The sequence below is a fragment of the Apteryx rowi genome, unplaced genomic scaffold (genome assembly GCF_003343035.1).
Source record: "Apteryx rowi isolate R43461 unplaced genomic scaffold, aptRow1 scaffold_10, whole genome shotgun sequence".
In the NCBI taxonomy this organism is placed as follows: Eukaryota; Metazoa; Chordata; class Aves; order Apterygiformes; family Apterygidae; genus Apteryx; species Apteryx rowi.
In genome coordinates, this window is record NW_020447197.1 from 6,268,549 (window position 1) to 6,284,209 (window position 15,661).

Below are 15,661 nucleotides of genomic sequence, written 5' to 3' on the forward strand. Positions count from 1 at the left end.
GGCATTTCGGTGTTGTATTTTTCCCTAAGCAAGTTTTCTGATGTTCAACATCAGCATGACAGAGTTACTGTAGATTTAGCGGCTGTTCTTGTCCGGCAGAGTTTGTGGTGCAGCCTGCCCCGGCGGTGACCTACAGAACCATCGGGGGAATCCTTGATTTCTACGTCTTCTTGGGGGACACGCCGGAGCAAGTGGTGCAGGAGTACCTGAAGGTACGGCTACCTAGGGAAATGACACGCAGGATTTTTAAAAGTGCTTAGGGTTTTTTTTATTTCTTTCCCTTCTTTATACGACGATGCGGCTTCACCATGCGCTTTGTTAACGGATGGTATGACGCAGTCGTATAACTCTTGGTGTGTCCCCAAGGTGACTGCTGCCATCAGGGATRGCTAGCAGGAGTCAAGGTGGGGTGTGGATGTGGTCAGCCGGGCTTGCACTTGCCTGCTGGAGCTAACCCTTGCAGTAAGGGCAAGTTCTTGTTCGTACGGCAGTACCGTAGGGCGGGTGCAGGTTATAGAGTGCTTATGATACGTCGTAATTTATGGGAGAAAGCCAGCACAGCTATTCCCCCTATGCACTTCTTGCAGCTGGATGACGTTTTAGTGATATCTGAAAGCATGTGTAAGGTTTCGGACGGTATTGCGCTTCAGGGGCAGGGCGAATGAATGGGTGCAAAGTGGGAACATAAAGCGAAGGGGCGGTTGTAAGGACAGGACGGGAACTTTACGGGTGGCGGCGGGGCCGAGCTTCGCTGTCCCCCGACACCCGCGTTTCTCGCGGCTCTCGCCCCGCAGCTGGTGGGGCTGCCGCTGTTCCCCGCCTACTGGAGCCTGGGCTTCCAGCTCAGCCGCTGGAACTACGGCTCGCTGGACCAGGTCAAAGCCGTCGTCGAGAGGAACCGGGCCATCGGCCTGCCCTACGTAAGTGGGGCCGGGGGCCGGGGGCCGGGGCAGAGCCCGTGGGGACGCGTCGCTGCGCGGGGGCTGCCGAGACATCTCGAGAGCTTTGCTCCTCCTCGCCGGGCGCCTTTCGCGTCCGTCCGAGTCAGTGGACTTCTAATAAAGTGTGCGCGGACAGCCGCGGTTAAAAGTTTTTGTGACTTTTAATGGCAGACCAGTTGCCAGACTGAGGGAGACGCTTAACCGCAGTAGTTTCTATTTGCCCGTTTTAGCGCAACGATTTTTCAGTAATCCTTTCCAATTGTAGCCGTTTGTTTCCTGATCTGTTACCTAATCCGCTAGATTTTCTTTGTCATCGTTCTGAGGACAAGSGGATTGTGGAACTGTCGATTACTTCTTAATTTGCAGTTAAATCTTAAAACTGGATTTCAAGTTAAATTAGCCCAATGGCGTCAAATGAGAAAAAACAAACAAACTAATTTTAAGCCGGACTTTAAGAAGAAAGGTTTGGTTTTAAGGGGCTAGCTCTAGAAGCTGGGCAACTCGGTATAASTGTGACAAGTGCTGCCCATCATTTATATATGGTGCTAGCGGCACACTGTCTGCCAGGATGAAGTAGAGTCGCAACCATAAATTCCCTCCAGGATGAATGGGAACTATCAGAAGAAAAGTGTATTGGGGTGGTTAACGTAGAGAACCTTTAACTATCGTCTCTGACGTTGAGACTGAATCGCCTTTTCCTTCAGGAGGTTCAGTACACCGACATTGACTATATGGAGGAAAAGAAAGATTTTACTTACGACAAAGTGAAATTTAAAGATCTCCCCAGTTTCGCGGCTTATATGCATGACTATGGACAAAAATATATTATCATCTTGGTAAGCACTTTACTATTTCTTTTTCCATTTTAAATACTGYCATTACAATTATTTATTATTATACTTTGCATATTTTAATGTGATTATTTATTGCCTAACACTGTAGCGCTGGATAGTAATTGGTGGAGCGTATCACGGCTTCTTTCCACTCTTTGTTTTCCCTTCTTTTAGGATCCTGCCATTAGCACATCTAATCTAGTGGACGGTAGCACGTACGGAAGCTATGCCAGGGGAGAGAGCAAAAAGGTTTGGGTTAACGAATCAGACGGAGTAACACCGTTAATCGGAGAGGTAAGCACGCTTTTGTGACGACGAAACGCGGGCGCTTGGCACTGCCGTGGTTTAATCTGGGGCAAGGGGCTGGTTGTAAACTTCATTCGCTAAGCTCCTCCTTTTAGTAAAATTCTTCCAGTGAGAACTAGGCTTATAAGGGCTCACTTAGTGTATGGTATGTTTCCACTTTTCTTGACTTTTTTCTTAGAAATTTTTTACATTCAGTAAAAAGGAAAACTAYGATATTTTGAAGGCTCAAGGTCCAGTTTGTTAGCCAGCTCCTATTTATTTCCAGTAGTGACTGACGAGCCAACTTCCACCTTATGCTTTGGAAAATTTCTCTATAATAGTTTATGAATTAAGCTGAGTATTGTAACTTGTATAACTTAAAAATATTTTTGACTTAAAAGCAACTGAAAACTCCAGAGTTAATGAAGTTGTATTCTTCCTGCCTTCTTTTTGAGCGCACGTTATTGTCACTCTTGCAGTTTATCACCCGAAAGTCTTCTCCAGATCGTTATGCTAGCACTGCCCTGAACACTTAACTTGAATTTCCGAGCTCCAAACGCTTATCCGAGAGTGTAATTCAAATACGCCTGAAAGAAACTTGAGTATTTTTTTTCCTCTTGCAGACTTATTAATGTCAATATACTCTATTAGAAATGCACACAGACATTTCTCAGCAGAGATTAGGGGGTTTTGAAGCGATGTTGTTGTAAACATTATGAGACTATCTGCGTCCACTCGTAAACCCAGCTGGTTTTGGCTCTCGTAGAAAAAGGTGAGGCTACAAAGGAGTGTAGGCACCTAAGGAGGGAAAGCTGCACGCTTTCTGAATTTTTTAAGTTAGGATTTTACCTGCTTCTAAATGCCTTGCAAATCTGCCATATGTACACACGCGCACACACAGCATTTTTTTTTTTTCCCCCGTAAAACACTCCCTTTGATGTTAACGTGGGTTTTGTGGAAAAGTAAAGGTAGATACGCTTCCTAGTAGGGAAGGAAGAGCCCTTCACCCTCGCAGCTGCCGCAAGAAAGACGCTACTCCGCCACGGCGCCTTCCTCCGGACGCTCGCGTTTTAGGAGGCTTCTCACGATAATAAGCACAAAACACATTTTCTTGTTCCTCTGTTATCATCCACGCCAGTTACTGTGAATGCTAGAGAAAGCAGAGGGATGCCCATTTCCCCTGGGCTGTCACCTGGCGTAAATCTCTGCACAGCAAAGCAGGGGGAGGCCGTGAGAGGGGAGAGACTGACCCGTGTTCCAGTGCGTGAAAGTCCTCTGCAACCCGCAAGGAAGTTTTCCTCGGCTGCGCTTGGYGAAGGCAATTTCCCACCGGTTTCGCAGAGTCTTATGAAGTCAGGCCTAGGCTTCATTTCAATTGTGTTTTGGAAAAAATAAGTAGAAGCTAAAGGAACAGTAGTAACGTGTAAATATTAAMGACACCAACATAATTAGCAGTTTAATCAATTATTTTCCTTCGAATATTGCAGGTGTGGCCAGGAGTAACCGTGTTCCCGGACTTCACCAATCCCGACTGCACCAGCTGGTGGGTGGAGGAATGCAGGTTATTTCACGATACAGTGCCGTACGATGGGATCTGGATTGTAAGTAATGCAGAACTGCCGTTTTTAAAAAAAATAGGCATGGCTCGATGTTGCATTGAGTTCGAAAGGGGATGCTCGCTGCTACTAACCTGGAAATCAGTGTAGGACTTGTGTGTCTTTCGCTGTTGAATTTGCAGTCCAAATTTGGATGTGAATTTTAAATCTGAATTTGAATTTGAAACCTGCATGCATGCTGAGTAAATGCATCTTGAACAGATCCTAAATACGGGTTATAATGCACAAAATCGATACAGCTGTTCTCCAGGTAGCTCACAGAGTTTCCGGTTAGTAAATCTGCAATTGCTGCTCCAGATGAGGATTTGGAAAAATCAGGCTCTCTTAAACAGGTTCTCCCGCCAAAGGATTAATAGGGAATGTGGCGCAGTTATTTTTAGGCTTAGTTCATGGAAATCAGGTAAGATTATGGAGCATTTTGACTCACTCAGATTAGTCTCACAAAAACATGCTGTAGTAAAGCTTTTAAAGGTGGGGGCCTGAAGGAAATCTGTATTTAAACTTCTTAATCCCTGTTTAAGCACCTGAGCAGGGATTTAATTTCTTTTTCAAAGATACAGAGCACCTAAAACTCATTTTGACTCAGAAAGATTTRTAGATACTCAACTGTTCTGAGAAAAAGCTCAGATGACTATATTGAGGCATCTAAATGTGGATCCAGAAACCAAACATCAGCACCCACCCTGGAAACGCCTGTCTACATTGACATTTATTAAAGGTCCTAACGTATGTTTCTACAGCATTCTGCCTTTGCACCGAACTCATATCAGAGGCACTGGTAAATCCTAGCTTTGAAGGACTGTACAATTTTTAAGTACAATGTCTTATTTTTTTTCCTTATGCTGTGGCTGAAAGTATGGAATGTCCTTAGACTCGCAAAATCCGGATGTGTACATTCTCCTTAGGTAGAAAAGAGATTTTTAGACTATTTTTATTCTTGTGTGCTACATAATAGTTTCTGATCCCCTAAGAAACCGGTTGTTTTCATCACAACGAACTCCAGATTTACATGTGCAATTTTAAATTTGGGGAATGGTGTTAATCTCACAAAGCAAAGCACAGGTATATGCTTCAAATAGCCCAGAATATTGCTGCATTTCAGCAAATTCTGTCTGATTTATGCTGATACAATTTTGAGCCTGGGGGCAGAATTCTGTGTAACCATATTGCATAGTTTGGCCTTATTGCTCTTAACCCCTACGGTGAAATACCAGGGTAAAATGTCATTTTTTGTTTAATAAAAGTTGAAGCCAGAGAGCTCAGGAGAAAAAAAAAAAGGAACACTGGAATTTTATTTACCACTTATTTGCTAGTAGGAGCAAAAGTGCTCACTGACTTTCATACTTCCAGGATGCAAATACAACCTTGCACAGGAAGGTTGCAAACATATTTTAAGTTTATCACCTACTTCAGTTAGTTTATTCAGATTTTTCTTTTTCTTTTTGACACTTAACCATCACGGTACTTTGTGTCTGATGAGGGAATTGCAGCATGTAGCTGGCAGTTGCTAGGGTGCATCAGGGAATCCGCTGTTACCGTGATAAAGCGGACGAGAAGAGGTGCTTTAATTTGCAAGTTTCTGTTCTGTGAACAGGCGCGTTGGTGTCCTGTAGACCAATTATTTCTATCATCTGCAGCGTCACGAATGAATCCCAGCATCTCTCAGCGTTAGGGTACTTTAAAAAAGGCTGAAGATCATCTTCCTTCCTTTTTTCCTCCCCCCTGTTTTCCCTCTTCCTTCTACTTAAAAATGAATACCTTTTGGGAAAGAAAATAGGAATTTTGCCCCTCGGCTGGGGGCAAAACCCTGAACCCTGGCGGGGACGGAGCAGCTCAGCCGCTGCGTCRTATCGCTTGGCCTCGTTGGGTGCTGTAGCAATTCTAATTAATCATTCCTTAAGGATCCGAGGAATAAAACATAAGGTTCTGTCAGGAAAACGTACTTGAGGGAACTTTATTATATACTGTTTCTTGCGTTTTTCAGGATATGAATGAAGTATCCAACTTTGTTCAGGGCTCAAGGAAGGGCTGTGAGCAGAACGACTTGAACTACCCTCCCTTCACGCCCAGTAAGTCCGCCTCTAACCACAAAGCAAAATAGGAAAAAAGTTTGTGAACTGCTGTGCAGTCAGCTACAAGGATACGAAGTGATTTTAGTATAGCTCTTATGGATGGGGTCTGATCATGCCTATTGACAGAAAATACAAGTACGCCTTGACCCTGGTCAAAGGCGCGGGTTGTATAACTCATGAGAAAAAATGGCTTGTTCTTTCCCTTTCAGATTGTTACTGAATGTTATCATTGCCTTAATTATGTCTAATAATGTATTGATCTTCTTTCACCATCAATAGCTTCAGAGATGTATGCAGAGATAAAATGGAATTCAGATTTTTTATTAAGTAATAGCTTTAAGTAACCATTGCCAATAAATTGTTAGATCAAATGATTCAGAAATCTAGGGTGGTGCTATGCGTTCACCCTCCTTGCATGGGTGAGCGGTTGTTTGCGTGAGGAAATCCAGCTGGCATGAAGTTGAATTCAGTCACATTAGGGTCAAATTTGGATGTAAGAATGTAATTTCCTCTGACCTCAGACATACAGGTATGATTCGAATTAAAGAAGTTCCCATCTGTCCTAGACTGCAGCTATAGTGTCTCCAGTTCCGTATTTAAGATAAAAAATTAGAAAAGGATTACCTATTGGTTGACTGAAAGGTACAACTTTAAATAATGAAAAATAATAAAATAAAAAATAAAAATAATAAAAAGCATTTGGGAGCTCTCTCGGCGTTCACGTGCCCACCGAGGAGCTCCACGGAGGGAAGAGTCCTTCAGTGGTGACCTTGCAGCCTTGGTCTCCCACTTTACAGCAAAGCAAATAGCCAAGGCGGAGAAATTAGGGTCTGCTTGCGCCGCGTCTTCACTTCCAGGCAGATGCCCAGACTCGTGACGAAGCCGGCAGCGAGCTAAGATTTACTCAGAGTGGTGCCAGAAAGCGCTGGCATCGAAGGCAGCCTGTGGTTACCATTTAATTGCACCTAGACAAAGATATATCATGTGAGCTAATCACTTTATGCTCTGAACAAATTGCAGCACATTAGACGTCAGTGTGCTAAATTCCACTCTGCTAGAAAAGCTGCATTTCTGGACGCGGTAGCAGGAATGGGGAATTCTTCTGCTATTTATGTGCTGATTGTCATGAGGTAGAGAAAGCTCCAAAGCAGAAAACTTCTCAATTAGAGTAAAGACAAAAAAACTCAGCAACCAGCAGCAGCGTTATGTGAACGGTATTTTGTCCTTGTTCTAGTCATACTGGGCTTCATGCAAATACTGGAGATCAAAAAGGGCCTGAATTTCATGAACATGCCTGAAGCAAAAGATTGCAAATATTTGGAATCAAGATGTACTTGAAAACTGATATCTGTCTCCGTTTATTTAAGGTATTCTTGATAGGCTCATGTTCTCCAAGACGCTCTGTATGGATGCAGTGCACAAGTGGGGGAGACAGTACGACGTCCACAGCCTTTTCGGCTATTCCATGATCCTCTCAACCCAAAAGTAAGTAGTGCTCCCCAATATCCTTACAAAAAAATGCACAGCAGAGGGTACAGGTGCATTTTCAAAAACAGCAAGAGACTTCACTTGTAAAGGACCCTGATTCCTGGACGACAGGAATTATCACGCCCCTGAAAAAATCCAATCTCTCCGCAATTCCAAAATTCACTGAAGCTGGGCATCCAAAATAACCAAACAAGGCAGAAAACTCTAGTCACACAGGAATGCCTGTGACCCTATTACAAGCAAAGTTCAAAGCAGTACCAAGCTTTATTATTTAAATTTCAGCTAGTAAGGATAGTAAGTTTTTCATTAGAAAATTAATACAAAAAATATGTCTAAAAGTGTGGTGAACTGCCAGCTATGTTTTAATAATTTTGAACTAGTCGAACTACTTGAAAACCTGTGTAAATCAATTTTACTGCAAATTGAAGAACAAATAAAGCAATGATTCAGAGCTCTGCTAGCACAGTGCTAGGGACCACTATCATAACATTTAAAATGTCTTCATCTCATTTTGCGTCTCAGGTTTCGGCTAAGTTACACATCTCCCCCATTGCATGTCCTGTTTTCTGCATTGATGGAGAAGGAATAACTCACTTCTTTAGGAATAACTCTTTCCCTAGGCTGATTTTTTTGTTGTTTTTTTTTCATTTTTTTTAAAGGCATATCGTTATGCATTCTTATAGTTCAGACTGGCACAAGAGGTTAGGTGGAATGAACATAAATCTCTATTAATTCATTTAAGCCAATGCAGCTATGGCAAAATATACTAACTACAGTCCCAGGCCAAACACCGGTAGTCAAAAATGTTTAGAAAGGTTAAATAGGATTAATATTACGAACTTAGCTAAAAGACATCTGGATCACCGTAAAGGAGTCCCTGTCCCTTGGATTGTCTATTATTGTAAATTAGTCGATATAAATTTGCCTTATATAAAACCAGTGGTGTCTGAGGCTTCTTTTTTCCTTTGCATAATTCCAGCCTTGCTTCATTTTCAGAGCCATCGAAAACGTGTTTCCAGGAAAGCGGGGCTTCCTTCTCTCGCGGTCTACCTTCGCTGGGTCGGGAAAGTACACGGGACACTGGCTGGGAGACAATGCGGCCATATGGGATCACCTGAGATGGTCAATACCTGGGATGCTGGAGTTTAACCTCTTTGGGATTCCTTACGTAAGAAATAATACTCATTTGTAGCAGCCTTTCAAAACAAACGGATAAGCATCTGATTATCTAATTAAATGCTATCTATATAACCGTATTGTCTTTTTAGCTGTAAATTAATACCCTTTAAGAATCTAGTTTTCACATTTTTCTCCCCAGTAATTATTGATTTTTGGTTTAGGCCACTTTCTTACTTTGATTTCTGTGGGTGTGGGGGTGTGTGTATGGTGGGATATGCATGTGCATCAACCATACTATTTTGTGTATTCCAGGCTGCCTGTTACTACTAGTATTTTTTATTCTTCAGTGATCGATGTGGAACACTTTGGTGTTTTCCTTTGCATTTCAGATAGAATAGGAGCACCCATGTATAAATGAAAGAGTCAGGTTCCTTTTCATGATTTGCATTTGTATGACTTTTTAAGTGTTTTCCTAATATATGTTCATGAGCACCAAATAGGAGAGTAAAGGTTCAGAAGAAAGAGAGTGACAGGCAATGTTAGCTAGTAGTTAGTTAAATTTTCCATGCAACCGATACTTGAATTAACTTAATTGTATAGTGCGGATGGTGGACTGTAAAAGTGTTCACAGACCTTTGACATTATGGAAAAATAGGTATCTGCCTGGCTACTTCTGCTTCAAATAATAGCTTAGAAACTTCAGTAATTCTGGTAGAGGTTCAATCAAAGAAAAATACAGCAGGCAAATTTACTTATGGACAAGAAATTGGAAAGAAGAAAGGCAGAAATGTGTTGAATGACTCTATTACCCTGGCTAGCAATTAAGGATGAATTAGGAAATCTCTGGAAATCAATACCTGAAGATCTGTGTAGAGCTTAGAGGAGCAATATACTGTCCATCCAACACATTCTGGTTTTACTTTAAGATCGGAGCAGATATTTGCGGTTTCTTTGATGACACCACAGAAGAACTTTGCAGACGGTGGATGCAAGTAGGAGCATTTTATCCATTTTCCAGGAATCACAACGCTGAGCTATACATAGTAAGTTGTACCTTCTCTTACAAAATTTGTCTTGTGTTGCACTACCACGTTCCCTTTATCACTGTATTACTAATAATTACATAGTTGACTAGTTGGAAATTGGTAAAAACTTAGGCTCTCTTTCCAAAATCCTAGCTCTGAAAGTTTTAGCTTCAGCGGGGTTAATTGTAAGTACTTGAGAGTACGTTTTTTGAGAACAGTTTCGTGCCCATCGGTTGTGTCTGCAGCAAAGGCGAGCGCTCGCTGCTGCGTGACCCACCAGACCGATCCTTGGGAGCACCCTTTCGTGGTATCCTGAATGCACGTTAGGATGAAACCTGGGAGAAGCCTTGACCTCCCATCCTGCATGTGGGCAGGGAAGGACTTGCACCTCAAAGCAACCCACCTGGTCCGTGGCTCTGGTGGGCCAGACCTCAGGCCACCCCACGCCAGGCAGATGCCGCGCAGATGTGCATCCTTGGAGACTGCAGCCACTTTTTACATACTTGATATATATAGCACCATCCAAACTCCCTCTGCATGATGACAATAATAATCTAATATTTATTTTCAGCCTCAGGATCCAGCTGCGTTTGGGGCTGATTCAGTTTTGGTGAAAACCTCAAAGCATTACTTGAACATTCGCTATACTCTGCTGCCCTACCTGTATACGCTCTTTTACAAAGCTCATACTCAAGGAGACACAGTCACACGGCCGGTTTTGCATGAGTAAGTTTACTGATCAGGCTTCATAATTCTTTTATCAGGAAAAACAAATTCAGACTGGTTAAATGTTGTTAGGGACTATCCAAACACATATATAATTTATGACAGTGCACACTGGAATATATATACACAACTTCTAAATTCATGAAATACCATTTTGAAGTAATCAGAAGAGTAATCAGAAATCATCTGTAATTTCTGCATATATGCATATATTACTGTCAGTTACCCCAAGAGCTGCTGTGAAGCGTCTTTGTCAGTTAATGAAATTATTCCCTATCACGACATGCATTTTAGAGTTTCTGCTTCTTTGCCTGGAAACTCTTGAATAAAGCTACGTTAAAACCACGCACACACAATCACAGGCACACGCAGGCACACTTACATACATGCATAATCAATACTAACTAAACTAATGAGCCTGCGAACTTGCACTCTCAGCTGCAGGTTGCCTCAGATAAAAATAAACCTGCGCGGTTGGGCTATGACGCTTGCCAGCAGTCATTCTAGACCATCACAACCTTGAAATATTAGGATTACTCATGACAGCACAGTTAATAAAAACAACCAGTGCTGCTTCTTTCCCATTCGTCTAGGTTTTATTCCGACGAAGCAACGTGGAGCGTTGACAGGCAGTTCCTGTGGGGTCCCGGACTGCTCATCACTCCCGTGCTCGACCCGGTAGCTATCGCCGTCTCGATATTTCTCTCTCTCATAACGAATTCTCGGGGAACAGGGACACCGTGATCTTTCCTCCGTCGGGGGACTGCAGCGTAATGTCCCTAACAAGCTGCATTTCTTGGTCCCTGTTCCTGCCATTCCTTTATTCCTTTGATTAAAACGCACCTGATTTTCAGCCTCTGTTGTTCGGTCTTGTGACAATTGCGTTATTCAGCTTAAAGGCTATAGCTCCTCTACCTGCTATACATATATTTCCTCTGGAAATTGTGCTCCGTCTCCTTTTCTATGCTGAACGAGCCGAACAGCAAAAATAGGATGTTCCATTTCCCTGATGAGCCTAGTAAATTCTCCCTGGTCCTAGAGATCTTGCTCATTAGCATTAACATAGCTCTATCTCCAGTGGAAATTTTTCCCTTGATATGTCCTTCGATTATATTTATTTTTCATGACTGCATCACACTCATGACTTACAGTTGTCTTGGGGTTCCTAATAAGCCTATCTTTTTTTTCCTCTTCATTTGTTGCTTCCAGTGAGGGAGCCCACAACATATTTTTATCGCTGTCTAAATGGAAGATCTTGCACTTTGTGCTATTAAATCCCATTTCTATTTTTGCTTCCTCTAGGGAATCTAATTCTTCTGGCAGGATATTCTGATTCACTCTACTTTGTATCATCTCCAAATTTCATTCAGAAGCAGCTTCTCTCACTTCATTTCACTTTATCTCTAGTGCAGCAAGAAAAACAAATAAATCACAGCTTTTCCTGTTGCAAAATCTTGTAAATAACGATAGTTAATTCCAGTAACACATATGCTATGCAGAAACACAAAACCTTTGTTAAGCACTTGAATGGAAAGCAAGTATGTGAAACAAGCCCGTCCAGAAAATGTAAAAGTAAGGACAATTCGGTGATGTTTGTGAATATCCTCTGAGAGCGACGGGGAAGCGCTGTGACTTTGGGCTGCACACAAGGCAGAAAGCCCACAAAGAAAATAAGGATGAGGAGAAGTATCGATAATCTTCTCATTACGAATGTTATGATGATTTTTGGCATTTTCGTTTATTACATTGACCTGCCTTCAGGTGCGAAAGTTGTTTCTTTGCTCCCCTTTCAGGGCGTGGACGTGATCCAGGCGTACATCCCCGACGCAGTGTGGTACGAGTACGAGACCGTAAGTGAACGCCAAGGACAGTGCGGTGGGGTTTTCCACATGTCTCTGTGAAGACACAGGATTGTCAGCCCTGTTCAGGGGCAGATTTAGCCCCCAGGCTAAATGTAAAGGAAATGGTGAGAGACGGGGCGGGGGCGAGGGCAGGAACCACAGCCTCAAGGAGAGGTCCCAAAGAGCTGGAGCGACGCAGGCAGTGGGGAGGCAGATTGCTTGGAAACTTAAGCAAAGATCATGTTTGTAATAGTAAAAAATATAATGACTGATAATAATAATGCGTGAGAGTTTCCAACTCTCTTTCGCTAGTCTCATTTCTGCAAATAAGTTTCCCACTGCTGGGATGACCCTGTTGACGGGTGGCAAAGGCCAGTGCTCGCTCCAGATGTGCCAACATCCCTTGCTCTCTGCGTTGACGGAGCTGAAATTAAACATTGGTGGGCATCAATTCATGATATCGTATGGTATCGACCTGTGGGTGCTTTGTCTTCATGTGACCACTGGCAGGATTATAGATATTTACCTAACTTAAAAGGAAGAGTTAAGAAGAAACCCTGGCTTTAAGAGCGCACTCATCGCAGTGAGTAACGCAACGTACCTGTTCTCTGTTACCTTCCTGTTAACAAGGGGGCAAAAATCTCCTGGAGAAAACAGTGGACTGGCATGTACCTGCCAGCAGACAAACTGGGACTTCATTTGAGGGGAGGCTACGTTTTCCCTTTCCAACAGCCAGCTACCACAACAGTCGCAAGGTGAGCTTCAAGGCCGCGTGCTCTTCTGGTTAGATCAGGGCGAAACGTGACTCCAGGAATGGGCTCCAGGCTCGCACGTTGCAAATCAGTAGCAGGCTGTTGCATTTAGCATTTACACTTGAAAATTTGGGAATAACTGTGAGTCACAAATCACTTCCCCGACTGATTACATAACATGCTTAATGATTAACTACAGGTTTATTCGCACAGCATTTTCTAAACTCCCCAGGTACTTAAATCCGTTTACATGAAAATGAAAGACAATCAAGGGCTAATCTAAGATAATTCTCCAAGTCTTGCAACTCATTTGAGCTTCAGATTTTTAATATGAACATGAAAGATGCATTAAGACTGTCTAGATATTTTTATACACTTAGGACAAATAATCTTTCTTTTCACAGCCGCAAGAATCCTATGGGACTTATCATTGCCCTGGATGACAATAACAGAGCATCCGGGGACTTGTTCTGGGATGATGGAGAATCCGCAGGTGAGCAGTTATCGATGGGGAGATAAGTATGATAATCAAACTATTAATGCTTAGAGATTTTAACCTTCCTGCTGATTTAATGGAGGAAGAGTAAGCCTTTGGGAATGCTGATTTTAATCTGTAACGAGTTATTAAAACTTGTTCATATGCTATTGCTTTTTCATCACTTTTAAGTGGAAAAAGGTAACAGTTCTTAATTTGGTGAGGTTTTCTTGCTTGTCCAGGTTTCACAATAGCCTTAAATAGGTAAATTGGGTACATTAGCACACTGACTGTCGCGCTTGGTGTATATTCTTGTAGCTATCCAGACCTGTTTCAGTGGGTGCAAGAACGCACATAATCATAGTGTGACACTAAGATTTAGCAGAAGATGAAAAACCAGCCCTTTTATTAAGTATATCTGATGCCGCTTATGAACTTGCGGGAATTAGTTACATTTCTCGAGAAATCAGCAGCAATTGCATTTACTCAAAAGGTGTGGTATTGAAGCCTAAATTTTTTATGCCATCTGGTCCCCACAGCGTATCCCTGCCTGTGCACACGAGTGAGCGTGTGCAGGCGATACTCGTTACGTTGCCAATCTTGCCTTTTATTAAAGCTTGTTTCCCACCGGCATATTCRCTGTAATTATGCCAGAGCCTTTCAGCCTCACCTCTTGTGATGAGCTGGGACTGATACCGCTTCCCTCACCAGCGTTTTTCAAAACTCACACCTCTTTTCTAATGGGGCGTGTAGTATTAAGACTGTAACAATTCAGCCCAAGTAAAAAAAACTGATTTAAGGTTAAATTCCTTTTGGTTGTGAGGAAAATTAATGCCTTTGGAACGCATGCATGTCTAAGAAAAGCAGAGTTAGTTCTAGAGCAATGGAAGAGACTTGCAAACAAAAATAGTATAATTCATCATTTTAATCTTGAGATGAAGGAAACTTTGGAAAATGAAGAACCTTAAACTGGGGGATTTTCTGAAGTATATCATCTGAGGAATTAGTTGGGCATCCAGGTTCCATTAAATTAAAAGGATTTGAGGTACTTAAATACTTTAGGCTGCTTTTGGAGCCTTTGTCCTTTAATCTATATTTTTTAGAAAAGCCAGCAAGTAGTTTAAACATTTATTCTGAAATGATTTTTTTTGAAGAACTTTTATAAAACACTCAAGCTTGTATTAAAAAATGATTTAAGGACTTGTATTTGACAGATTTTATTGTTTTATTTGCAACCAACCATAACTTTAAGCGCTAAGGATTTTGGTTTATGGCGTGTGCCTGTTAGTACTATTGCATTTCAAGTAGACCCGATCTTCTCTAATTCATATCCTATCATCTCCATAGGCTGCTAGGAATCAGAAAAGTATCTAAGCTTTATTTAGCTATACTGGAATAAAATGTAGGTTAGAAAATAGGAAAAACTGCAACAGTAAAAATATACAGGAAAAAATGAAGTCAAAATAATATTAACATTGAGGTTCAGAAGGTGACAGGCATTTTCCCATGTGAACTGATCTGACCACTGTCCGTGGTTAAGTGATACCTGAATTTAGTGCATTCATACCTCTGGCTTCTGAAACACAACAACTTTTGGCTGAAAACACATTTTTCAGATAAAGAACCTTGAACAAATTGAAATGCTAATAGCATATCAAACCTTGCCACTGCCCTTGCCACTCGCCAGCTGAGGAACATGCATTTATGTGTCACCACTTTGCTGCCTCTGCCAAAGCCCTCAGCTTCCCTCGTAGGTCTCCTCGAGATGCCAAGCTCCTAGTGAGATATTTCCTGCTAGGACATTTATATCGGCTCAAAATTCTGGAGTTTGAAGGGCTTCTGCACCCTGGTGCTGCAGAACAAGACACTGGTGGTGGTCACTGGGCAGCCTGTTAGGAGGACAGCTACAGAAAATGCCAAAAAGTGAGACTATCTGTGCTCGAGAGGTAATGTGATGATACTATTAGATTTATCGGAAAGAAAAAGCTTAGAAAAATGTATGCATTCTACCTGTAGTAATCCCTTTTCTCATTTTACCTATACCAATCATATCTCAGGCAAGAACTTCCAAGCTTCTACTTTTTAAATTTTGTGAAACTTTGGGATGCTTTAAAGAAATAGAGTTGTGATTTGGCTGATTATTGCAGCAATAAATACTGAAGGCCTTGGGTGGTTGCTGATATGACAGGTATATGTGCTCCTTTGTCAAGACCTAAAATAACTAAGCCATTATTGTACTCACTTCTGTTGAGAAACAAAACAATAAAACATCTTATGATTTTATTTCCTGCTCAAAACTTACAGGTTGTAGTCTTCTCAAAGAAATAGTTTACAATTTGCTTGCAATGGCAATATTTTTCTTTTCTTACCTGGAAAAAAATAGCAGACTCTTTATGAGTCAACTTTTATGTTTCTTTTTCCAGGTGGTGAGTTTATTTCCTCTTTTATAGTTCCATGACATAATTTATTAAAGTTATACTCATTTTTG

General features: G+C 41.8%; 1 protein-coding gene across 1 annotated transcript in view; it reads left to right on the forward strand.

The window, feature by feature from the left end:
- Positions 1–15,661, forward strand: part of SI (sucrase-isomaltase) — a 55,569-nt gene that overhangs the window by 13,917 nt on the left and 25,991 nt on the right. The window contains exons 8-21 of the mRNA XM_026061302.1: positions 100–212; positions 795–920; positions 1,646–1,777; positions 1,949–2,068; positions 3,547–3,660; positions 5,660–5,744; positions 7,115–7,232; positions 8,232–8,403; positions 9,281–9,397; positions 9,951–10,105; positions 10,699–10,783; positions 11,899–11,955; positions 12,577–12,701; positions 13,103–13,191. Coding sequence (XP_025917087.1) covers positions 100–212; positions 795–920; positions 1,646–1,777; positions 1,949–2,068; positions 3,547–3,660; positions 5,660–5,744; positions 7,115–7,232; positions 8,232–8,403; positions 9,281–9,397; positions 9,951–10,105; positions 10,699–10,783; positions 11,899–11,955; positions 12,577–12,701; positions 13,103–13,191 — 1,608 coding nt within the window. The remainder of the gene's footprint in view (positions 1–99; positions 213–794; positions 921–1,645; positions 1,778–1,948; positions 2,069–3,546; positions 3,661–5,659; positions 5,745–7,114; positions 7,233–8,231; positions 8,404–9,280; positions 9,398–9,950; positions 10,106–10,698; positions 10,784–11,898; positions 11,956–12,576; positions 12,702–13,102; positions 13,192–15,661) is intronic.